Source organism: Odocoileus virginianus, chromosome 6 (genome assembly GCF_023699985.2).
Source record: "Odocoileus virginianus isolate 20LAN1187 ecotype Illinois chromosome 6, Ovbor_1.2, whole genome shotgun sequence".
NCBI lineage: Eukaryota > Metazoa > Chordata > Mammalia > Artiodactyla > Cervidae > Odocoileus > Odocoileus virginianus.
Window position 1 is genome coordinate 4,938,622 of NC_069679.1, and position 26,651 is coordinate 4,965,272.

Consider the following 26,651-nt stretch of genomic DNA (forward strand, 5'->3'; position numbering starts at 1 on the left):
TGAATTAAACAGATTTTATTAAACCTTTTAGGATGAGGAAAACAAGTGATATAAAATAAGTCATAAGAAATGCTCCCTGGTACTACTATCTCAAACCATTTTCAAGGTTTTACAAAACACTCATACAGCAAATACAAAAAGCTTCAACATACTCTTCTGACTTCTGCTGCAATAAATGCAACATTAACAAACATACAAATTTCCTCTGTACTTCTTAAAAGCAGAATTACTGAATTACTAATTTTTACAATGTTATTCATACACATTTTTATTCATATGCTATTAATGAGATCATTGCCAATACATAATTTTCCTTAACTTTTTTTAAATTAAGCCAAGAGATGTCATGCAGCCATCAAAAACCTTACAGTAAATTACACAGGTTTGTAGTCCAATTTAGACTCTAGCTTCTTAGAATCAGCCACTTTCCTGACTGCTTTCATGAAGTCTTCCTGTACTACAAAATCATGATCAGCACGAATTGCAAACATACCTGTGGAAAATAAAGCAACATGACTGCTATATTTAATATGTGATTATTTATTATAAAATAACAAAGAAGGGTAAGTGAAATGGGTGAAGGTGGTCAATTGGTACAAACTTCCACTTAAAAAAGTCAGTCCTGGGGATGTAATATACAGCATGGTGACTATACTTATTAACACTGCATTTTATATTTGAAAGTTGCTAAGAGTAGATCACAAGAAAAATATTTTTCTATCTGTGATGATGGAATGTTAACTAGACTTTCTGTGGTTGTCATTTCATAATATCTACAAATACTTAATTATGTTGTACACATGAAACTAAATGTCAATTTAGTTTATATATCAATTAAAACTACATCTCAATTAAAAAAAACTTTAAAGTAAATAATGTAATATTATTCTATGGAATAAATGTGAAGGAACCCAGATGTACTACTTCTCAGCAATCAGTTCCAATTTGTTAAAAACCACTATCATTGTTCAACTAATTTCCATAGCTATAGTGAGCATTATTTTCCAAATCAAAAATTAGGAAACAATGAGACAATTATCTGGATACTTAACTCCAGCTCACACAGTCCCTGTATCCAATGGCATCTTGAAAAAACAAAAGTGAAAGTGAAGTCGCTCAGTCAAGTCCAACTCTTTGCGACCCCATGGACTGTAGCCTATCAGGGTCCTCCGTCCGTGGGATTTTCCAGGCAAGAGTACTGGAGTGGGCTGCCATTTCCTTCTCCAGGGGATCTTCCCGACCCAGGGATCGAACCCAGGTCTCCTGCATTGCAGGCAGATGCTTTACTGTCTGAGCCACCATGGAAGCCAAAAAACAAAACCCAACTATCAGCAATACGTACACACTGCAGGCAGCGCTTTCTAAACTCTACATGCAGCAATCCCCTGGAAGGAGGGAGCGCATGTATGGTTTGCAGCTGCTGCTGCTAAGTTGCATCAGTCGTGTCCAACTCTGTACGACCCCACAGACAGCAGCCCACCAGGCTCCTCTGTTCCTGGGATTTTTCAGGCAAGAATACTGGAGTGGGTTGCCATTTCCTTCTCCAATGCATGAAAGTGAAAAGTGAAAGTGAAGTCACTCAGTTGTGTCCGACTCTTCAAGACCCCATGGACTGTAGCCTACCAGGCTCCTGGGTCTATGGGATTTTCCAGGCAAGAGTACTGGAGTGGGTTGCCATTGCCTTCTCCAATCTATGGTTTGGGAAAACACAAAACAACTCCAGTAATTTTGACAGCTTTTCCTTGTTAATAATCTAAAGCTTAGAAAATAAGAATTAAAGAAAGTCAACAGTGGGTTTTAACAAAAACCAATGGCATTATTCATGTAAGAAAATTTACCTTTTTTCATGTACAAATTGATAATATGACTTTCATATTCAAATACCACAATTCATATTTTGCTTTCAAATTTTTGACAAGTTACTTGTCAAATACTACTTGACAAGGAGGTAAAGGTTTGTGTTTTTAAAAAACATTAATTGTGTCATGGATGTAGGTCCCAGATTTTTAGACAATCCTAACCTCATGATAAGTTAAAACTGGTAAGATAAAATTATCTATTAAATAAATGAATCCTACTACTATTTTCACTGAGGATCTGCTTATACTGAATTTTCACTAACATGAAATGACTGGGTTGCAATAGAAAATTTCAAGGGTTGCTTCCGATCTTCCCTTTCGAGATTTCTATATAAGGAATCTTGGCAATAGTTACTCTGTGCTATCCTCAGAAATTAGGTGAATGGAAATGACTAGTTTTTTTAACAGTGAAGTTTTAAAACCTGTTTAGAAGGCTGTAATTAAATTAGGCAAGCTAATTTTCCAAACCTTGTGCATATTACTGTTTCCAAATCATTTCTAGTGAATGAGTGAATCTGAGATACATCCTAATCAAAAAAGAAAAATAATCTCAGAAATCAAAAAGAAAGATTTGAATGGAAAAAGACAACTAGAATTGAATTAAATACATTTTAACTCACAGAAAGATATGTTAACAAAAAAAAGCTTGAAGCTGAATAAAAAGAAAACCAAAGAAATTCAGTATGTCTCCAGATGAGAAGCCTAAAAAGCTTAAATTTTAATCCACACACAAGTTACAATTCTTTATTGGGAAACAGCTAAAAATAAACTACAAAAAATGTGGGAAAAAGAATATAACTTAATGGTATCAGCTTTTAAGATTATGATACTACTTTTGTTTGGATTTCAGTGTCACCAAAATAATCTTCTAATATTTGGTCCAATGTAGATTTTGAAAGGAGAATATCATAAGTTAAGTTGTGGGCTTGCTTGATGGCTCAGTTGGTAAAGCGTCTGCCAGCAATGTGGGAGACCCAGCCAGGTTCGATCCCTGGGTTGGGAAGATACCCTGGAGAAGGAAATGACAACCCACTCCAGTACTCTTGCCTGGAAAATTCCATGGACGAGGAGCCTGGTAGGCTAGAGTCCATGGGGTTCCAAGAGGCGGACTCGACTGAGCAACTTCACTTTGCTTTGCTTTTAGTTCAGGTTACTGAGTTTACCTCAATATTTTTGCCTATTAATAAGTCTTTGTGAGCATGATTTACTGTGACTTCTACTGAGTTTCTGGACCTGCAGATTTTGATCCAGATACTGAGTCACAGTATACCCACGAAGATACTCCTATGGAGAAGCCTGTCTGAGCAGCCTCTTTATAAACACTGGTGAATTTACAAGAAATGTTAAAAATAAGGCTAAAGGTAAAATGAAAACAAGAGGAAATTACATATTGTAATACTTAAAAACTGTTCACATGAAACCTATGAAAGTCTAAAATCTACTGCAGATATTAATTTTTTTAATTTAAAAATTTTGTGTGGAGGACAAATCTAAGTGACTCTATAGGGTTTTAAAGCCACTTGGTACCAGAAATAAAAATCACACAATTCGCAGAGAAAATTATACTAAAAAACTACTACATTTACACAAGTTGCACGAACACAACACTCATAAATCAATCTTTCAAATTTAACTACTGGCTGACTAGTATCAGGAGGCTTGTCAACCACCTTGCAGCAGATACCCCCAGTGCTGGCCTGGTTGGATTTCTACCACAGGTGTGGCAGATAGTTCTGTATGGTCTCAGACTTACTCCAGAGGGACAGCATACTATCACATGCATGTCTTTCCGTACCCTACCCAGAGGCATCTGTAAGTACCAAGAAGTTAACTTTCCCAAGGGGATCTCGTCCCATGGAGTAACAGAGGATAAGAGCTGGTAAATAAATGCTCTGGTCTCCCGTATCTCAGCCAGACAATCCTGGAAAGAATTCTGTATGTTTCTCTGAAGCTTCATCAGAATCTAACACCTCCTGCCTACAATAGTTACTTCAGTGATGTACCCTTGTAACAGCTTTCCCTCTCCGTATCTCACTTGCCCTGTTCTCTCCTACTTCTTGGAATCAATTTCCCAGAAAATAACAAACACTCAAAACCTTGCAAAGTCCAGGCTCTGCATTTGGACAAAGCCAGGCACATTTTTAGCAAATTAAACAAATAAAAATCAAGAGTAAAAACTGCACTTTAAATCCTTACCTGCTTCAGTGCAAACATTTCTTAGGTCTGCTCCATTAAAGCCATCTGAAAGCTTCACAATTGCTTCATAATCTGTTTAAGAAAAATACTGGAAATTAGTTGTAAAAAAATTAGTTACAGTAGACATTTACTTGATTTATGACCATATAGAAAATTTAACTTAAAGCTTGCTTTGAAATAAGTCAGCTAGGCATCATCTGTGTCAATATTCCACAATATCACCAACTAAAAGCAATACTTCTGTTAAGTAAACCAGCACCAAGCAGAAATAAACATAATTCTAAAACTCTAAAACCAAGAAACAATCAAGACCTGAAAGCATCTTAATCTGTTTCTACACACAGACACAATTAAACACATGTGAACTTCAGGTATCTGTCAAGTTATGACTCAAATTGTAACCAAATATCTAATTTGAACAAATCTAGAACATTCAAAACCAACTATAACCTCAATGGAACTTAATCATTAAAACAAATACAAAATACACCAAAAATAAGTCATCAGACATCATTTTATCACACACAATTTTAAATGCTAGCGTGAATACTGGCTAGGTTTTCTGGTTTCTGTGAAAGCTCCAAGTGGTGAGATCAATGATAATAATAATAGCTATGTGACCTTTCTGTCCACATAACAGACTTGAAGAGCTGCTGATTAGGGTAAGCAATTATAGACTTGATGAAGGACAAGAAGAAAAGAGACAGCAAAGGCTACTACAATGTGAAAATCTGTGATAAGGCACCTGTGTCAGGCAATCTAGAATATGTGAATCTCTATCTGAAATCACATAGAGAATTCATCAATTAGTCTTCACTTCTCTCTCTCTCCTAGATCATTACCATCAGCATAAAAAAAAAGTGTTGTAAATTCCTCCACTTTAAAAGAAAACTCCCCCAATTCCTAATCTCCATTTCTGCTGCACCTCCATGTTTTCTCCCCTTTGCTAAAGAACTCCTAAAAGAAGCGTCTAAACTCAATGCCTCGTGGTTTCATCTCTCCGACACCAATCTCCACAAGGCTCTCACTCCTACCACTCCAAAGAAATTTCTTTTCATGAGCTCACCAATGATCCTCATGGAGTAAATCCAATCTCAGAACTCTTATCATCATGCCCACTGTCAGCATCTGACAGGAAATTAATCCCTCCTTAAAATAATTTCTTCACTTACCTTCCAGGATACCACCAGCTCCTGGTTAATTCCTACCTCTGTAACTATCCTTTCTCAGTCTCCTTTGATGGCTTTTCCTCTCAATTCTTGATGCTGGAATTAGCTCAGTTTTAAAAAACCCTTCTATATCCATGGTCACTTCCCAAGAACCATTTTTATGCTGACATTACCCATGTTTATGGCTCCAGCACAGATCTCTCCAATGAACTACTGATGCACCAAGAAATACTAGTCAACATCTTTATTTGGTTATCTAACTGGCATCTCAAATTAAATATTGCCAGAATCAAATTTTTCATTCTCCCTCTAAAACTTAATCTTTCCAGTCTTACCTCAAATTTAATTGATGGCAATTTCATTTGTCCAGTTGCATGAATCAAAAACCTATGTCATTCCTGGTTTTTTCTTTAGCTCACACCCTACATCTGATTCCTTAACAAGTCCTATGACCTCTATTTTAAAAACATGTCCAGAATCACATTAGTACAAAAGATTCTGCTACCTCCTTAGACCAAGCCACTATCATCTTTTGCCTGCATTACTGAAATAACCTCCTTACTGATCCTCTTGTTTCTATCCTTGTCCCTCTAGCTGCAACCAGAATGATCTTATTTAACATAAGTGAATTTTGAAAAATTTACAAATGAAATAATGCCTGGAACTTAAAAATCCAGAGGGAAAGTAAAAGGTAGGAGAGATTACAGATGAAACAAGATTGGCCAAGAGTTAATTACAGAAGCTGGGGAATTAATACTGGATAAAATGATACTCATCTCTACTTTTATGTAGTTCCAATTTTCTGCAATAGAAGGTTAAATAATAAAAAGGTCATATCATTCCTCTGCTCACAATCCTCCAATGGTATCCATACCACTAAAAACAAAAGCCAAAGTTCCTACTCAGTGGCCTCAATAAGGCTCTACACAACCTGATTCCCATTACTGCTATGATTTATTTCATTTGCTGCTGCTGCAAAGTCATTTCAGTTGTGACCAACTCTTTGCAACCTTAAGGACTGTAGCCCACCAGGCTCCTCTCCTCTGTCCATGGGATTTCCCAGGCAAGAACACTGGAGTGGGTTGCCACGCCCTCCTCCAGGGGAATCTCCCCAATCCAGGGATCAAACCCACCTCTGCTGCACAGTATGCAGATTCTTTACTGCTGAGCCACCAGGGAAGCCCACTTCACGGGCTACTGTCCCAGTGACTCTGCCACAGACACCTGATCTCAATGCTGGCCCTGGAGTGTTCCAGGAATGCACCTACTTCAAGGTCTTCTTACTTGCTGATCCTTCTGCATGATCTTTCCCCAAATATCCTTCTAGGTCACTACTTAAAACTCACTTTGGTAAAGCCTTCCCTGTGCTTCCCCCTCCCTACCTCCATTCAAAAATGTATACATGTTCATACCTGCTCCTGGCACTACCTATTGCCCTTTTCGTGCTTTATTTTTCTCCACAGTACTTATCATCATCCAATAACTATGTACTAGGCAAGTCAAGATGGCGGAGTAGAAGGACATGCACTCATCGTCTGTAAGAACTCCAAAATTACAACTCACTGCTGAACAAATGTTGACAGGAGAATGCTGGTTCCCACCAAAAAGACACCCCACGTCCAAGGGCAAAGGAGAAGCCCCAGCAAGATGGTTCAGTTCAGTCGCTCAGTCGCGTCCAACTCTTGGCAACCCCATGAATTGCAGCACGCCAGGCCTCCCTGTCCATCATCAACTCCCAGAGTTTACTCAAACTCAAGCCCATTGAGTCGGTGATGCCATCCCGCCGTCTCATCCTCTGCCATCCCCTTCTCCTTCTGCCCCCAATCCCTCCCAACATCAGGGTCTTTTCCAATGAGTCAACTCTTCCCATGAGGTGGCTAAAGTACTGGAGTTTCAGCTTCAGCATCAGTCCTTCCAATGAACACCCAGGACTGATCTCCTTTAGGATGGATTGGTTGGATCTCCTTGCAGTCCAAGGGACTCTCAAGAGTCTTCTCTAACACCACAGTTCAAAAGCATCAATTTTTCGGCACTCAGCTTTCTTCACAGTCCAACTCTCACATCCATAAATGACTACTGGAAAAACCATAGCCTTGACCAGATGGACCTTTGTTGGCAAAGTAATGTCTCTGCTTTTAAATACGCTGTCTAGGTTGGTCATAACTTTCCTTCCAAGGAGTAAGCATCTTTTAATTTCATGGTTGCAATCACCGTCTGCAGTGATTTTGGAGCCCCAAAAAATAAAGTCTGACACTGTTTCCACTGTCTCCCCATCCATTTCCCATGAAGTGATGGGACCAGATGCCCTGATCTTAGTTTCCTGAATGTTAAGCTTTAAGCAAACTTTTTCACTCTCCTCTTTCACTTTCATCAAGAGGCTTTTTAGTTCATCTTCACTTTCTGCCATAAGGGTTAGGAGGGGCAAAATCATGTTTAGAATCAAATCCCATACCAACCAGAGACACTTGTGGAGGGCTCAAACACACCTTGTGTGCACCAGGACCCAGAGACCCCACAGAGATTGAGCCAGAACAGTGTCTGAGTGTCTCCTGTGGAGGTACGGGTCAGCAGTGGCCTGCCGCAAGGACAGGGGCTCTGAGTGCAGCAGATCTGGGTATGCCATAAACCTTCTTGGAGGTCGACATTAACCCACCATAGAGCCGCCAGAACTTACGTAGAACTTGGAGGGCACAAACAAAACCTTGTGTGCACCAGGACCCAAGAGAAAGGAGCAGTGACCCAACAAGAAACTGACCCAGACTTGCCCTTGAGTGTCCAGGAGTCTCTGGTGGAGGCGTGGGTCGGTGGCGTCTGCTGCGGGGTCAGGACACTGAAAGCAGCAGTGCGTGCATGGGACCTTTTGAAGGAAGTCACCACTATCTTCATTACCTCCACCACAGTTTGTCCTCAGGTCAAATGATAGGGACGGAACACAGCCCATCAATAGAAAATTGGATTAAAGATTTACTGAGCATTGTCCCAGGGCTTGTCCCAACCATCAGAACAAGAACCAGTTTCCCCCTCAGTCTCTGCCATCAGGAAGTTTCCATAAGCCTTTTGTCCTTATCCATCAGAGGGCAACAGAATGAAAACCACTATCAAAGAAAACTAACCAAACTGATCTGGACCACAGTCTTGTCTAAATCAAGGAAACTATGACCCAGGCAGCGTAGGGCCACCTAAGATGGATGGGTCATGGTGAAGAGTTCCAACAAAACACGGTCCACTGGAGAAGGGAACCCCATGAACAGTATGAAAAGGCAAAAAGACAGGACACTGAAAGATGAACTCCCCAGGTTGGTAGGTGCCCAGTATGCTACCGGAGATCAGTGGAGAAATAACTCCAGAAAGAATGAAGAGATGGAGCCAAAGAAAAAACAACACACCCAGTTGTGGATGTGACTGGTGATGGAAGAAGTCCTATGTTGTAAAGAGCAATACTGCATAGGAACCTGGAATGTTAGGTCTACGAATCAAGGCAAACTGGAAGTGGTCAAACATGAGATGGCAAGAGTGAACATTGACATTTAAGGAATCAGTGAACTAAAATGGACTGGGATGGGTGAATTTAATTCAGATGACCTTTATATCTCCTACTGTGGGCAAAAATCCCTTATAAGAAATGGAGTAGCCCTCATAGTCAACAAGAGTGCAAAATGCAGTACTTGGGCACAATCTCAAAGACGACAGAATGATCTCTTTTCGTTTGCAAGGCAAACCATTCAATATCACAGTAATTCAAGTCTCTGCCCAGACCAGTAATGCTGAAGAAGCTGAAGTTGAATGGTTCTATGAAAACCTACAAGACCTTCTAGAATTAACACCAAAAAAGATGTCCTTTTCATTATAGGAGACTGGAAAGCAAAAGTAGGAAGTCAAGAGATACCTGGAATAAAAGGCAAATTTGGCCTTGGATTACAAAATGCAACAGGGCAAAGGCTAACAGAGTTTTGCCAAGAGAAAACATTGGTCTTAGAAAACACCCTCTTCCAACAACACAAGAGAAGACTCTACACATGGACAACACCAGAGGGTCAATACTGAAATCAGATTGATTATATCCTTTGCAGCGAAAGATGGAGAAGCTCTATACAGTCAGCAAAAACAAGACCCGGAGCTGACCGTGACCTGTCATGACCTCCTTACTGCCAAATTCAGACTTAAATTGAAGAAGGTAGAGAAAAACACCAGACCATTCAGGTATGGCCTAAATCAAATCCCTTACATTATAAAGTGAAACTGACAAACAGATTCAAGGGATTATATCCGATAGACAGAGTGCCTGAAGAACTATGGACAGAGGTTCATGACATTGTATAGCAGGCAGTGATCAAGACCATCCCTAAGAAAAAGAAATGCAAAAAGGCAAAATGGTTGTCTCAGGAGGCCTTACAAATAGCTGAGAAAAGAAGAAAAGCTAAAGGCAAAGGAGAAAAGGAAAGATACACCCATTTGAATGCAGAGTCCCAAAGAAAAACAAGGCGATAAGAAAGCCTTCCTCAGTGATCAATGCAAAGAAATAGAGGAAGACAATAGAATAGGAAAGACAGTGACCTCTTCAAGAAAATTAGATACCAAGGGAACATTTTCATGCAAAGATAAGCACAATAAAGGACAGAAATGGTATGGACCTAACAGAAGCAGAAGATACTAAGAAGAGGAAGCAAGAATACACAGAACTAAACAAAAAAGACCTTCATGACCCAGATAACCCCGATGGTGTGCTCACTCACCTAAAGTCAGACATCCTAAAAAGGAAGTTAAAAGGGCCTTAGAAAGCGTCACTAAGAACAAAGCTAGTGGAGGTGATGGAATTCCAGTAGAGCTATTTCAAATCCTAAAAGATGATGCTGTGAAAGTGATGCACTCAATATGCCAGCAAATCTGGAAAACGCAGCAGTGACCACAGGACTGGAAAAGTTCAGTTTTCATTACAATCCCAAAGAAGGGCAATGCCAAAGAATGTTCAAACTACCGCACAACTGCACTCATCTCACACACTAGCAAAATAATGCTCAAAATTCACCAAGCCAGGCTTCAACAGTACGTGACCCGAGAACTTCCAGATGTTCAAGCTGGATTTAGGAAAGTTAGAGGAACCAGAGATCAAATTGCTAACATCCGTTGGATCATCGAGAAAGCAAGAGAGTTCCAAACAGACATCTATTTCTGCTTTATTGGCTATGCCAAAGCCTTTGACTCTGTGAATTACAACAAACTGTGCAAAATTCTTCAAGAGACAAGAATACCAGACCACCTGACCTGCCTCCTGAGAAATGGAACAACAGACTGCTTCCAAATCAGGAAAGGAATACATCAAGGCTGTATATTGTCACCCTGCTTATTTAACTTGTATGCAGAGTGCATCATACGAAATGCCAGGCTCGATGAAGCACAAGCTGGAATCAAGATTGCCGGGAGAAATATCAATAACCTTAGATATGCAGATGGCACCACTCTTATGGCAGAAAGTGAAGAAAAACTAAAGAGCCTCTTGATGAAAGTGAAAAAGGAGAGTGAAAAAGTTGGCTTAAAACTCAACATTCAAAAAACTAAAATTATGGCATCTGGTCCCATCACTTCATGGCAAATGGATGTGGAAACAGAGATTTTATTTTTGGGGGCTACAAAATCACTGTAGATGGTGACTGCAGCCATGAAATTAAGACGCTTGCTCCTTGAAAGAAAAGCTATTACCAACCTAAACTGCCTATTAAAAAGCAGAGACATTACTTTACCAAGAAAGGTCTGTTCAAAGCTATGGTTTTTCCAGTAGTCATGTATGGATGTGAGAGCTGGTCTATAAAAAAAGCTGAGTGCCAAAGAATTGATGCTTTTGAACTGTGGTGTTGGAGAAGACTCTTGAGAGTTCCTTGGACTGCAAGGAGATTCAACCAGTCCATCCTAAAGGAAATCAGTCCTGAATATTCACTGGAAGGACTGAAGCTAAAGCTGACACTCAAATACTTTGGCCACCTGATGAGAAGAACTGACTCACTAGAAAAGACCCTGATGCTGGCAAAAATGAAGGCAGAAGGAGAAGGGGACAACAGAGGATGAGATGGTTAGATGGCTTCACAGACTTGATGGACATGAATTTGAGTAAGCTACGGGAGTTCGTGATAAGACAAGGAAGCCTGGCGTGCTCCAGTCCACGGGCTCGCAAAGAGTCGGACATGACTATCGACTGAACTTACTAGACTGTTGACTCTGAAGAACACAAAAGGTATAGGCATCAGCTCTCTGAGTAATCGAAAATCTGTGCATAACTTATAGTCAGCCTTCCATATCCATGATTCTGCATCTGTGTATTCAACCAAAGTCAGTCAGGTAGTACTACAGCATTTACTAAAGAAAAAGATCCCCATATAAGCCGATACACACAGTTCAATCCCGTGTTGCTCAAGAGTCAACTGAATATTTTACTCACTTCACCTGTCTCTCCTAACAAGTTACATGAAGGCAGAAACTTGTCTGTTTTGTTCATTGCTATATCCTAGGCACTAAGAACAATTCAGCATATAGCTGATGCTCAATAACTATTAGGTGAATTCAAGAACACCATGTTTCCTGAATTTAAAACTCAATTTGGTAGACTATCAGTAATATCGAGTAGTATTTTGCTTCACGGTTACCAAATGTGAATATATAAAAAAATAAGCTATTTCCTTACCTATTTCACCATGCTTTGTAATGGGACCTGCATGGATTTTCAATATATCTAACCTTGCTTGTTCGTTTGGTAAATCAATATCTGAAAATAAGAAAATTATAAAAAATTCTATTACAGTCAGGTTTTTTCTTTGTTAAATAGAGTAGGGCACGAGGAGGAGGTTTGGGATAGAGAAATAGACATAGACCAAGAGAAATGGACAGCAGGCGAAGAAATTTAACTCACGTATTTTTCTATCTAATCTGCCTGGTCGAAGCAGAGCGGGATCCAGTGTATCTGGTCTGTTGGTAGCCATGATCATTTTAACTCTATGCAGAGTATCAAATCCATCCATTTGATTCAGTAGCTAAGAATGTATTTGTGAATATAAATCAAAGGTACATTTTATAAAATAGCCCAACCATTAAAAAACTCAGACACAACTTTTATATGCCTAAAGCCATGAAATGTATTGCTTACAGATAGATATATGATGTGCAGAATGATCATTTGATGGAATATTTTTTTCTTACATAAAGGGATATATTTTTCATGCTAAAAGTTCCAAGATAGATTTTTTAACTATATACCTTTCTACATATATATACCTTTCTACTTTCTATTAGACTATGTCTAATAAATCTGAAGGCATCCATCTAATCAAAACTTATGAAACTAAACTACGTGGATCTGATTCCAATGTTCAAATTTTTTGATAGAAGTAGTTTTAAAATAAAAATAATAACTAACATTTCAAGTGCTTATGGTATGTCAGATATAAAATTTACATTAACATAACCAGACACAATGATTTTCTACAAATCTGATAACAAATCCATTAAATATCTTTTCAAATAATTCTATTATACATAGAAATACTTAGACACCTAACATGTTTCCTTCAATTTCTAAAGCTTTCTTGAGTAAATGCTGGAAAATCTAACTGCATTCAATAACATCTTTAAACAAAGCTAATCTAACAATATGTCTATTTCTTTATGTCAACATGTCTAACATTCCCAAAATGTTAGCTAAATAACATATCAGCTACATCAATAAAACTAGCATGTGTGGCTTTAAAAATAATTCAATTTAAGCCTTCTAAAAGACTCTACAACTAATTTTGAAATACTGTGTATTTTCTGAGCAGACCAGAAAAATTTATAAAAAACAGTTTTCAAATACCCCCACTGAGACAGAAACTGACAATGTGATACCTATGCTACCTATCTATTTATAGAAGTTGGAAAATGTTTAAAATCTTGCCATCACTTTCACAGAACTTAAGAGTGTGAAAAAGCTTTAAGATACATTTCAATATCCCAGCATCCATCTTCAATAATCAAAACAATTTTAGCTTTCTTCTGTTGTCAACAATAGAGGAAAGTATTAGTAATGTTCAGAATAGCCTAATACATAATCACAACTTCTTTATTGTTACCAGTTTTAATATTTTTGTCACTTGTAAAATATCTTAATAAAACTAATACAAGTCACATTCACAACACAAGTAGAATATACAATTTAAATATTTAAATGGTCAGTCTGCTCAAAATACAGAACAGTAGAGCAGTAAATCAAATGAAAATCTGTGGCTATCCCTATTGTTTTCTAGGACTCATTTTCTTACTAGAGACTGTGCCAGAGAAAAGTGCTCATTCCTGTCAATAGTTTCAAATTTCATACATAAGTGCATTCTTCATTTAAACCATTAAACATATTTTGACTTTCAAATATCCAATGTATACTTATTCATTTTATAAATACTGATTTTCTTTTAAACCACTTTTACCAAATATTACCTCCATTAAAGTTCTCTGAATCTCTCTATCGGCTGAAGTACCCTCAGAAAACCGACGACCACCTAAAATAATGATATGGAAATTTATGTGTTACTCTTCCTCTTTAAGCATCATTTAAGAAAACAATATGAAAATGTTAGTTCTAGGTTTTAAAGTATTAAGATGAAAAATAATTAACAAAAATTATACTGATAAAATTAGAATTGATTTTGGTTATGTTTCTCATTTTCTCAATGTTAAAGTTTATTTATTAAGATTGGTTAAACTTTAAGAATTAAAAAAATAACATTCAATTCATCTTGCTACTTCACAGAAGTTGCAATTAGAGGTGAAAAAGAGATGGAAAAGTTTTAAATTTAAAAAATTTTCCTAATACTTTCAAGAAAAGTTTAAAATAAATTTTAAAAAGTGTTATTCTTACCAATAGCATCTATTTCATCCATAAAAATGATGCATGGCTGATGGTCCCTGGCATAATTAAACATTTCTCTGATCAAACGAGCACTTTCACCAATGTACTTGTCTACTATAGAACTAGATACAACCTGATTAAAGGAAAAACATTAAGATAAATATAAGACAATTCAAATTTAATTTCAACAACTACACAAAGAATCTTCCCTTTACCTTTAAGAAATTGCAATCCAGCTGGCTAGCCACAGCTCGTGCCAGGAGTGTTTTTCCTGTACCTAGCAATGAAAAAAGAAGTAATTTTTGAAAAGCAATATAAATCTGAGGGAAAGTAAGATAAATTTTCAAAAGCTTTTAAGAATGTAATCCTTTGAATAGTAAAGTCTGCAAAAGGAGGCTACATCCTGAATAGAATTTCCATTTTATTCAAAACATCCTAATTTTATTTTAAGGCAACCAAATACATAACTCTAGAAATATACCAAACCCTACTTACTAACAGCCTATGATGGAAACTTGCACATTAAAATCCACTGGTCTATACTACACACTGAGTGAATCTTTACTTATGATATTTACATATGACATTTAGGTATGATACAGTAACATTAAGTATTGGCTATTTGGAACTATTGATTCAATGGATTATTAAAATCTTGCTAAACACTGGCATTTTCCAATATACAATATTTTAAAAATCACATTTGCTAATATCATCACCAATCTCACCCTGTCCTGTATTAACACATTGGAAAGCTGTCAAGCTCACAGTACCAGATATAAAGTTTTCAAAAACTCAAATTTTCGTGCGAAAGTTCCAATTTTATCAACGGTTACAGATGGAGTCAGTTGTTTAACATGATTGGCTAACTTCATTCATTTTTTAAAAAATATGTGCAAGGTTACCAATAACCAGTCTGATAATTAATTGTAAATTTTCCTTTCAAGTAAAATGGTACTCTGTGAAAAGCAGCGAATTTAGCAGACAACTGAATAACTGCACAAATGGTTTTCTTGGAGATATCTACCATATTAAGAATGCAACAGAAGTATTTTAAAGTATTTTCCATTTCCTCACAAAATACAAGACATTATTCGAAGATCAAAAGTTCATATTTTTACAAGTTTATCAAGGACATTTTAAAGTGAAACTGGCCTCTTTTCATACTGAACATGTTGAGTGGCCACAAAGACGGTGACTATTGTAATATTTTGTGCCATTGACTTAATTGATTCATACTACATCATGAGCAGCCTTGCACCATCAGCACAGATGTTAGCTGCCTTTTTTAATGTGTTGACATCTTAGTATTACAAGAGTAAATTCTGACCTGGCAGATGCCCTGAAAGTATCTCTGGGATACCCAGAGGTCTGTGAACCACACGGGACAACTGGCTAGAGTCACAGAGCATGTTAAGATATATACTTATGAAACATAAGACTAAGCAAGCCTAAGAAAATTTTAGACACACATCTCCAGTTGCCTCCTTACTCTGAACAGAATGAAGGCTGAAATGGTGACATTAAATATTTCCATCTTATTGTTTTATTCATTGATTCATACTGAGATAGACATAGCTTAATACCAACCTGGTGGTCCATATAACAAACAGCCTTTTGGAGGTATTATTCCCACACGCTGGAATAATTCTGGGTTTGTAAGAGGTAATTCTATTACCTAGAAAAGAAGTTGCAGGTTTCTTAAACAGTTAACATTTTAATGTACTTTCAAATATTTTAAGTACAGTATGAGCTGTTACGTACACGCATAATTCATAATAGATCCAGAATTCGGTGCTATGTAAAACCATTTATATTAGAGGTCTTTTTTCAGGCAGATGTAAGCTATCTCTTAAATCTAAAGAGCTTAAATATTTTAAAAATTAATTAAAAAGCATGTGGCGGAACTTCCCTGGTGGTCCAGTGCCTAAGACTCCACACTCTCAATGCAGAAGACTGGGCTGGGGAACTAGATCCTGCATGCTACAATTAAGATGAGGACAGTCAAATAAATACATAAAAATACTCATTTTTTTAAAAAACATGGTAATTTGTACTACTTATTTAGCACACTTGTTAAAATAACCACACACTTGGCGGGAGTGATGGCTGCACAGGCATACAACCTGTCAAAACATACTTGTACTGTACATTTAAAAACTTGTACATTTAAAATTTCACTGAATATAAATTATGCATCAAAAAATTATACTAGAAAAAAATCAGTTAAGCAAAAAAAACCCAAAAAGATCCACACTATTTTGCATTTGAATACAACAAAAATTATTATAAAATTTCCACTAAATGTTATTTAAAATCTTCTTAGGTTGGCATTTTGTCATAGTAGTCTTAACAAAACAATAAATTCTGTTCTTAATGTTCTAGTTCAGTTCAGTTGCTCAGCTGTGTCCAACTTTCTGCGACCCCATGGACTGCAGCATGCCAGGCCTCCCTGTCCATCACCAACTCCTGTAGCTTGCTCAAACTCAAGTCCATCGCATTGTTGATGCCATCCAATCATCTCATCCTCTGTCATCCCCTTCTCCTCCCACTTTCAATCTTTCCCAGCACCAGGGTCTTTTCCAATGAGTCGGTTCTTCACATTAGGTGGCTAAAGTATTCGAGTGTCAGCTTCAGCTTCAGTCCTTCCAATGAATATTCAGGACTGATCTCCTTTAGGATGGACTGGTTGGATCTCCTTGCAGTCCACGGAACTCTCAAGAGTCTTCTCCAACACCACACTTCAAAAGCATCAATTCTTCAGCACTCAGCTTTCTTTATAGTCTAACTCTCACATCCATACATGACTACTGGAAAAACCATAGCTTTGAACAGACAGACCTTTGTTGGTAAAATAATGTCTCTGCTTTTTAATAGGCAGTTTAGGTTGGTCATAGCTTTTCTTTCAAGGAGCAAACGTCTTTTAATTTCATGGCTGCAGTGACCATCTGCAGTGATTTTGGAGCCTAAAAAAATGAAGTCTGCCACTGTTTACCAGTAACTTGAGAGAGAAACTTTTATTGAATAGTTGTGCACATAGGTATGATTAAGACATACCAAAATTGTGGGCAATTAATATTCTCAACTGTCTGCAGATGGAAAAGGGGACTGCTTGTTCATGGTGTGTATGTTTAATATTCTCACCTGTCTGCAGTTGTCCATGGTGTGTGTGTGTGTGTGTAATTTATTCTCAACTGTCTGCCTATGTCCATGGTATATGTGTGTAATTAATATTCTCAACTGTCTGCAGATGGAAAAGGGGACTGCATGTTCATGGTGTGTGTGTCTGTGTGTGTGTAATTAATATTCACAACTGTCTGCAGATGTCCATGGTGTGTGTGTGTAATTTATTCTCAACTGTCTGCCCATGTCCATGGTATGTGTGTGTAATTAATATTCTCAACTGTCTGCCAATCAAAAAGGGACTGCATGTCCATGGTGGGGGTGTGTGTGTGAGAGACAGAGAAAAAGAGAGAGAGGGAGATTCTGCTCCTATGGCTGATGCAGCAAACCACTGTAAAAGATTTCACTGTTTCATGAAGCACCAGTTCTGTCTCTGCCCTTTCATTAACTACTAAGTGAAAATAAAAGGCTTTTATTTATGTGCTTATTTATGAGGAAGCCAGTGCTTCCTCAAGTATGGTTAAAAAAAAATAAAAAAGCTTGGTTTCATAATCATCTGTAATGCTTGCTTATTTTTGTTTTTTAGGCCACACCATGAGGCACATGGTATCTTTGTTTCCCAACCAGGCCTGGAACCCAGGGTCCCAGCACAGGGAGTAAAGAGTCTTAAGCACTGGACAGCAATGCAAGTCCCCCAGAATGCTTGTTTAAATGCCAGTTCCTGTGGATTCTACTCCTAATCCATTACATCAAAACCATGCAGAGAGCTTAAGAATCTGCACCTTTAATAAGAGTTCCAGAAAATTTAAAGTGCTGAGATCAGATAATGTAAGCTTTTCTAACTAACCAAATTCATTCCTATTTCCATCCTAAATTAGGATGAAATCAATAGGACAATGTAATCTGCTTAAAAGAGAATTGTTAAGAAGCTATCTGTGCTGTGAAGCAAGGCAATCCTGATTTGATTCTTCACCTAGGAACGTAATTGCTTCTGTTGTTCAGTAGCTAAGCTGTGCCCCACTCTGTGACCCCACGGACTTCAGCACACCATTTATGCCACCCAGAACCAGTACTTCTCTTAAATGACAGTAAACAGTTTTAACAAAATAAAATGTGTAAGGCACAGATAACTTACTCTATTATAACTTGACTTGAAGTCACTCAGTCGTGTCCGACTCTGTGGGACCCCATGGACTGTAGCCTACCACGCTCCTCTGTCCATGGGATTTTCCAGGCAAGAGTGGGGTGCCATTGCCTTCTCCATTATAAGGGTAATAGTATAACGAGGTTGTAGGAAAAACTACATTTCACACACTATCCAAATGTGCTCCAACCCAAGTAAATTATGAGATAATTAAAGTAACAGATGGCATGAGCATTGGATTATATCCATTATTCAATATATTCAGTATATATCAATTATTCTTAGTTTTTCCCCCCTTCTGTCACAAAAAAAGAGCAAGATTTTTCTAACACCAAATTATCTCCAAATTACAAAAACCTGTAATTTTTATAGCTAGAGCTTCAGAGCTATTTTTCTCTCAGCAAAAATACTATTTATATAATATTCAGTAAACATTATTTGGACAAAGTAATTTTACATCCTCTCTCTTCCTTCAGGCATTTTTTTTTCATGGTCACTTATTTAGTTTTGATACAAATGTACATGACACATCTTAACAGACAGCCTACCCACCACCACACAGGTAAAGCCTGGCCCCTAGGACAGAGGTGGGGCAGGGAGGGGAGCTGGGAGCGCTGCCATCTGCCTCTCAGCCTCCCCAGTCGGCAGTCCAGGCTCCAGGGACCCAGACACCACAGACGCTGGCCTTCATGTATTTTAAAACCAGTACTATTTCTTGGTTAAGTTCAGAGAACAAAGCATACACTACCAACCTCTCTTAATTCCCGAATCTGTTCTGAGAGCCCTCCAATCTCAGAATAAGAAACATTCCCAGGGTCCTCATGGGACATGTTGTAAACCAATGGATCCACTTCTCTTGGCAAATATCTGTAATGATAAAGTGTATACTTTTCTTTTAAAAGATGTATTTTGTCTCAGCCTACAAAGAGTATACACGACTTGCTTATACAAGAACCTGTAGGAGATCTTATAAAATCATGTTTAAATTAATCTGAAATTAGTAAAACCAGAAAAATGGCAAAATATTCAGTGATCTCAGGAAGCATCTGTTTTGGATAAAACCTTCCCTCTATGACAATAAAAGGTTAACTAAATAGCACAAGAAACCTACCTCATGATAGTTAGTGTAGTCATATCCAAAGCAACTCTTGTTCCTGGCTTCAGCTTACTTTTGTCAAGCTAATTTTATAAAACAGAAAGTGTTACATAAACATTTGAAAGAGGGAATAACAGTCTACAAGAGCATAGTTAGAAGCCAAATAATCATTTTACCCTTCAGAGAGAACACTAATATTAGATTATAAACAACACACAGTAATTCAAAATTATCTCCCTCTGCCCCTTAAAAAAGTGCCCTTTTGTGCAACCTCAGTGTGAAATGTGAAACCCCTAATACACAAGTTTGAGGAGGCAACGACTTTGTTTTTGAAGCAGGAACTGACTGCAATATTTTACTTTCAAAGGCTCACTATTTAATAGTTTTGCTCATCATTTTGATTTTGGCACTGTAGTACAGTGACTTTGGAAGCTGGTACCAAAATATATATATAGAAATCCCTTAGTGAACATTTGTGAAGAAAGAAAGGAAACCATCTTACAAGTACGTCCATTAAATCTGTTTTAAAAACTATGGTTTGTGCTCGCTTCGGCAGCACATATACTAAAATTGGAACGATATAAAGAAGATTAGCGTGGCCCCTGCGCAAGGATGACACGCAAATTCGTGAAGCGTTCCATATTTTTTAAGGAAGATGTGGTACATATACACTATGGAATATTACTCAGCCATTAAAAGGAATTAATTTGAATCAATTCTAATGAGATAGATGAAACTGGAGCCCATTATACAGAGTGAAGTAAGCCAGAAAAATAAAGATCAATACAGTATACTAACACATATATATATGGAATTTAAAAAGATGGTAAGGATAACCCTATATGCAAAACAGAAAAAGAGACACAGATGTACAGAACAGACTTTTAGACTCTGTGGGAGAAGGCGAGGGAGGGATGTTCAGAGAGAACAGCACTGAAATAAGTATACTATCAAGGGTGAAACATCACCAGCCCAGGTTGGATGCATGAGACAAGTGCTCAGGGCCGGTGCACTGGGAAGACTGAGGGATGGGATGGGGAGGGAGGCTGGAGGGGGGATTGGGATGGGGAACACACGTAAATCCATGGCTGATTCATGTCAAAGTATGGCAAAAACCACTACAATAAATAAATAAATAAAAACTATGGTTTTGAGAAGAATATACTCCATGATCACAGTAGATAAGGGAGAAATGCAGTTTCCCTCTAGAGATTTTTTTTTATTAAAATTCTAAAGGATAAAAAAAAAAAAAATCCCAGTAACCTTCATTCATGCCTTTGCTACATGACAGACACTATGATAAACATATTTCATGTTAAGTTGAATCATACTAAATAATTTATTGGCCTATTTAGGCAGTGTAACTTATTTGGGTAGAATTGGATAGAATCTATCCAAAGAGATTCAAATCAGGCTCAGGCTGTTTCTCAAAAAAAAAGTTACTTTTCAATAGTTTAGAAAACTGCTTGTTAATACAATTTCAGAATCACACAAATTACTGAACCCTTTTCAAAGAATTTTGCAGAGTGCTTGGATTAGGATTTAGTGCCAGTTAAAATGAAGTGGGAGGCTTCCCTGGTGGTTCAGTGGTAAAGAATCTGCCTGCCAATGCAGACGACAAATGCAGGAGACATGGATTCAATCCCTGGGTCAGAAGATCCCCTGGAGGAAAAAATGGCACTGCACTCCAGTGTTCTCCATTTCATGGGCAGAGGAGCCTGGAGGGCAACAGTCCATGGAGTTGCAAAGAGTTAGACAAGATATAGCAAGTTGAAGTGGAAGCAAGCTAAATACTAGGTTTAATATAATGGATTAAACTAAAATATTTCCCAGATACAATAGTTTCCCCTCCCTTATTTATAAATGGAAACTTTATCATAATAAGTATGTATGTATAGTAAAAAATATAGCACATATAGGTTTGGTATATGCCTAGGTTTCAGGCATCCACTGGTAATCTTGGAACATATCCCCCACAGATGAGGGACTATTGTACTTGAAACAAGAGCTTAAACAGGGATCAATAAGAAGTTATTTCATTTGTATCTATAGACAACATATATTCTGGCCTTTCTAATATTTTTCAGCTTTCAAATGCTCTATTGCCCTCATACAATCATGAAATATCTTTAAATGTCTACTTCTGGCATCCAAAGGGTCCTGAAAGGGACATAAATATCCTTTGTGGGATTAGGCAGCTAAAATTTTGATTTAGAAAATATCATCCCACTTATATGTAAGCAAAATCTTAAGACTGAACTTAGTCGCTGGGTAAAATTCCATTCTATAGCCATGTCGGATCAATGTTTTAAAACCCTAATCTGATATAACAAATACTCAGAGAAAGCTCTTCCAATGAGTTTTTAAAAATTTGCTAAAGACATTTCCGAAAGAATAGAGCAGTACATAAATTGCCTTCCGTGGTTACTAAATAATTCAAATCTATTTGTCAGTTTTTGACTGCAAAATAAAACTTGCAGTTACTTCAATTTGCTTATTCTAATCTAAACCAATTCATACAAAATCAATTTAACCTATAGTAAAGTTGATAAGTAATATTTCTGAATGTCTAAAGTGTAATTTATAAGGTTTAATACTTTTAAGTCTTCTTCAAAAAGAGACATTAAAATAAAATGATCAGTTATTTTTCAGTTCTAAGATTCTTTGATTTCTCTCTGTGTAGAGTTGACTGAGCTAATGCAATCAATTAGAAAAGTAGACTACCAGGATGGCTCAGCTGGTAAGAATCCACTTGCAATGCAGAAGACCTAGGTTCGATCCCTGGGTTGGGAAGATCCCCTGGAGAAGGGGAAAGGCTACCCACTCCAGTATTCTGGCCTGGAGAATTACACAGACTGTATAGTCCATGGGGTCGCAAACAGTGAGATACAACTGAGCTCTCAGTTCAGTTCACCAGGAGTCAAATCCATGGTCTGAGTTTAGGCTTTGCTAATAATTAGCTATATCTGAACGAGTTACCTTTGGGAGTTATGGGCATAATTTCTAACTTGCCCACCTGGAAAATTACTTACTTGAAAGCACTTTTGTCAATTATAAAGTACTATACAAATATAAAATGTTACCTGTCGACGACAACCCACAACATATCTCGGTCCATTTGTAGCTTTAACAATGACTAAAGGGGAAAACAGAAATGAAAAAACAAATTGTAACACAGAAAGTAAAACTAAATATATCCACACTGATGGCAGGCTGAGTTTTATTTCTGTTCTCCAAAGGACAAGAGTTGAAAGAAAACTCGGTCTATGCAAGAATATCATCTACCTTCATTATAATCATTTAAGCAATAAGCAAAGATCGTGACAGAAAGGAGGTAAGCCTGCTCTTTTTCTCTTTAGTAACAATCTAATACACTTACATTTTTCTTCAGTTAACTGCTTAAGTACTTCACCCACAATCTAATAAAGAAAAAAGAGAGCATGATTTTTTGCCAAGAGCTAAAAAAATAAACCATCACCACCCTCTACATCCCAAACTCCATTACCTACCTGCCCAACACTTTGTAGAGCCTTCAGATCATTTTCAGATTTTTCATACTGCTTGGTAAGTTCTTTTAACTGTTCCCTTACTGAAATAACATAATTTGAACATTTTTTAAATTAAGTAATCTTCGCGAGTTTAAGCCACCAAATCTTAATTTTTGTCTGTTTCATTTTACATTTATTTTATACTCACTGTATCAAACCACACAAAAGTAACAATGCTCTTTGTAGATGACATGTTTCAAAACGAAACATTACAGAGAAAGCACGTATTTTTATTTTCTTGATCGGCAATACTTACTTCTTTGAGCACATTTTAGGTAACATTCTTAACAGATACAGACCTTCTGACATTTTCGGATCTGAGATTACAAATCCGAATAATAAGAGTTAGACCCTCCTCACTTCATCTATGTACATGGACTGTTATCCTCTGGCTTTTTAACCTAAATAAAGCTCCACAGAATTATGGTTAAGGTTTTCATTCATTACGTCTGTGACGGTGCATTAAGAAAAAATACAAAACTCTTTTATTTAGTTCAGGACGTAAGGGAAACGTGTGTACTTAATGCAAGACAATTCAAAAACACGAGTAAAGTCGAAGAGGGCTATTACTGACAGATACGCCTTATCCCTTAAACCCCATGTTCGGCTTTCCACTCCACTAACAAGCCAGAATCTCATCTCTTGCTTGAGCTTCTCCGACTCAAGTCTTTTCCCCGCTCCGGGTCCCGGGGCTCCACCAACACTGCACTCCTTGCACCTCAACCTGGGAAACATCTCTGACCAACTCCTTCCCCACTCTTTCTCGGGTCATTTTCCACGTTCATCTCAGAACTGCGGATGTCTGTCTGTCACCTGGAACAGACTAGACCATTTCCACGCCAGAAAAGGCTCGGCTTCCCAAGTTCTGGGCGGAATGACAAAGCGCCTTGTCCCTGGACTGAGGCCTTCTCATCCCCGGGACTCGGTTGCCGAACTCGGCAAAAGGCCTCCGCTTTGTCAGAGACAGAAGCGGGTCCAAGTACGACATTATGCGGAAAGAAAGGTGCACTCACACTCCTTGAGACGGCCGTCAATCTCTTTGTGCTCCAGCAGTTTCTTGCGGTAGTCCTGAAGCGCCTTATCTCTAGGGTCCGCCATGATGAGAAGCCGTCGCTCATAGGGGATGCCGGGAATGGCCATGGCCGCCCGGGCGGGGGAAGGGGCGGGGCGAGGGAGGAGAGCCTCCCTGGAAAGGCAGGTTCGCAGGTGACCCCGCCCCTTCCGGTTGGGTCCTCCTCGGCACTCCACTTCTCCAATTTCTGCGCCTAGGGCGCCGGAGCCTGCGGAAGGAGACCTTCACCTACACCGTCCCCTGCTGGTCGGCCTGGGTAGAGCAGGGCGCTGTCCCCTGAGAAGCCTTGGTGTTTTTAAGACCTGCTGTCCTGGAACCACTAAAGACTTTGTAATAAACTAATATGAGAATAAAATAGAGAATATACATATTTCTCTAAGTAGCGTTAATGGCTTATCGATGTAACGCAGATAGCTTGCTGGTATAACAAAATACTATCCAGTATCTCCAGGTACAGAAGGAGTTAGCTATTGATTTATTTCTTCACTCAGTGAATGAAGTCCTAAGGATTTGCTCTGGCGGGAAGATAAAAAAAAAAAAGATTTCAAAGTGTAATAAATGCTGTTCAGTTCAGTAGCTCAGTCGTGTCCGACTCTGCAACCCCATGAACTGCAGCACGCCAGGCCTTCCTGTCCATCACCAACTCCCGGAGTCCACCCAAACCCATGTCCATTGAGTTGGTGATGCCAACCAACCATCTCTTCCTCTGTCATCCTCTTCTCCTCCTGCCCTCAATCTTTCCCAGCATCAGGATCTTTTCCAATGAGTCAGCTCTTTGCATCAAGTGGCCAAAGTACTGGAGTTTCAGCTTCAACATTACTCCTTCCAATGAACACACAGGACTGATCTCCTTTAGGATGGACTGGTTGGATCTCCTTGCAGTCCAAGGGACTCTAAAGAGTCCTCTACAACACCACAGTTCAAGAGCATCAATTCTTCCCTGCTCAGCTTTCTTTATAGTTCAACTCTCACATCCATACATGACCACTGGAAAAACCATAACCTTGACTAGACAGACCTCTGTTGGCAAAGTATTGTCTTTGCTTTTTAATATGCTATCTAGGTTGATCATAACTTTCCTTCCAGGGAGTAAGTGTCTTTTAATTTAATGGCTGCAGTCACCATCAGCAGTGATTTTGGAGCCCCAAAAATAAAGTCAGCCACTGTCTCCACTGTGTCCCCATCTACTCCCCATGAAGTGATGGCACCAGATGCCATGATCTTAGTTTTCTGAATGTTGAGCTTAAGCCAACTTTTTCACTCTCCTCTTTCACTTTCATCAAGAGGCTCTTTAGTTCTTCTTCACTTTCTGCCATAAGGGTGGTGTTATCTTCATATCTGAGGTTATTGATTTTTCTCCCGGCAATCTTGATTCCAGCTTGTGCTTCCTCCAGCCCAGCGTTTCTCATGATGTACTCTGAATATAAGTTAAATAAGCAAGATGACAATATACAGCCTTGACATACTCCTTTTCCTATTTGGAACCAGTCTGTTGTTCCATGTCCAGTTCTAACTGTTGCTTCCTGACCTGCATACAGGTTTCTCTAGAGGCAGGTCAGGTGGTTTGGTATTCCCATCTCTTTCAGAATTTTCCACAGTTTATTGTGATCCACATAGTCAAAGGCTTTGGCATAGTCAATAGACGCTGTACCTAATGTAAATAAAACAGTGCAATGTTACAGAGTTAGATGAAGAGAACTAATTTAGGACAGATATCTGAGACAAGGAGCCTACCATGCAAGAAACTTGTGAAAAACCTTCCAAACAGAGGAAACAGCTAATGCAAAGATCTGAAGGTAAAAGGAAAGTGAAAGTGAAAGTTGCTCAGTCGTGTCCGACTCTTTGCGACCCCATGGACTACACAGCCCATGGAATTCTCCAGGCCAGAATACTGGAGTGGATAGCCTTTTCCTTTTCCAGGGGATCTTCCAAACCCAAGGTTGGAACCCAGGTCTCCCACATTGCAGGTGGATTCCTCACCAACTGAGCTGTCAGGGAAGCCCTAAAGGTGAAAGGGGCTTGGCTCATTTCTTGGAACAGAGAGAAGGCCAATGAGACCAGAAGGGATGGGTTGCAGAGATGAGGGGCACAAGATAAAGATGCTGAAGTAGACTGTTTAAGGAATGTGAAACCTGATAGGACTGTCTTTAAGATTTCTGTGATTTTGGACAAATTAATCTTTCAAAAATCTCTGTAAAATGAGTATAATGTTTTACCTATCTCATAGGGATATCATGAATATTAAACAACATAGTGTGTCTCTAAGCTATTAATACATGTGTGCAAGCTCAAGCGTATCTTACTCTGGAAAGAATACTGGACTGGGTTTCCATTTCCTTCCCCAGGAGCTTTTCCAATCTCAGGGATCAAACCCAAGTCTCTTGCATCTCCTGCACTAGCAGGCAGAATCTTTACCACTGATCCACCAAGGAAGCCCCAAGTATTCAATAGTGTTATTTTAAATTATTTAAGAGTAGTAATGACGTCAATTTTTGTGGTACAGGTCCACATTGCTGTCCCTCTTCTCAGCATTACTCCTGGGGAGAATATATAGTTGTTTCAACAGAATCAGTCACAT

General features: G+C 38.4%; 1 protein-coding gene and 1 non-coding gene across 2 annotated transcripts; one reads left to right on the plus strand and one right to left on the minus strand.

The window, feature by feature from the left end:
- On the minus strand, nucleotides 1-24,154 carry PSMC6 (proteasome 26S subunit, ATPase 6). The gene is made up of 14 exons (XM_020897390.2): nucleotides 24,015-24,154; nucleotides 22,963-23,042; nucleotides 22,833-22,872; nucleotides 22,537-22,589; nucleotides 19,469-19,536; nucleotides 19,110-19,224; nucleotides 15,681-15,768; nucleotides 14,306-14,367; nucleotides 14,100-14,223; nucleotides 13,679-13,740; nucleotides 12,123-12,243; nucleotides 11,898-11,978; nucleotides 4,056-4,127; nucleotides 1-493 (listed from the first exon to the last, which is right to left on the minus strand). The coding sequence occupies exons 1-14, from the start codon at nucleotides 24,139-24,141 to the stop codon at nucleotides 375-377; spliced, it is 1,212 nt and encodes a 403-aa protein (XP_020753049.1). The 5' UTR covers nucleotides 24,142-24,154; the 3' UTR covers nucleotides 1-374.
- On the plus strand, nucleotides 19,994-20,100 carry LOC139035732 (U6 spliceosomal RNA). The gene has a single exon (XR_011488451.1). It is a non-coding gene; the product is annotated as a U6 spliceosomal RNA (small nuclear RNA).
- Nucleotides 24,155-26,651: the final 2,497 nt, after the last annotated feature.

Excerpts from the sequence above, each read along its gene's own strand:
- PSMC6 (XM_020897390.2), bottom strand. The coding sequence starts at position 24,141 with ATGGCCATTCCCGGCATCCCCTATGAGCGACGGCTTCTCATCATGGCG. Across the intron at positions 19,225-19,468 it reads ACTACACTAACTATCATGAG|ATATTTGCCAAGAGAAGTGG; the intron begins GTAGGTTTCTTG and ends TTATCATTACAG. Across the intron at positions 14,224-14,305 it reads TGGATTGCAATTTCTTAAAG|GTTGTATCTAGTTCTATAGT; the intron begins GTAAAGGGAAGA and ends TCCTTTAATCAG.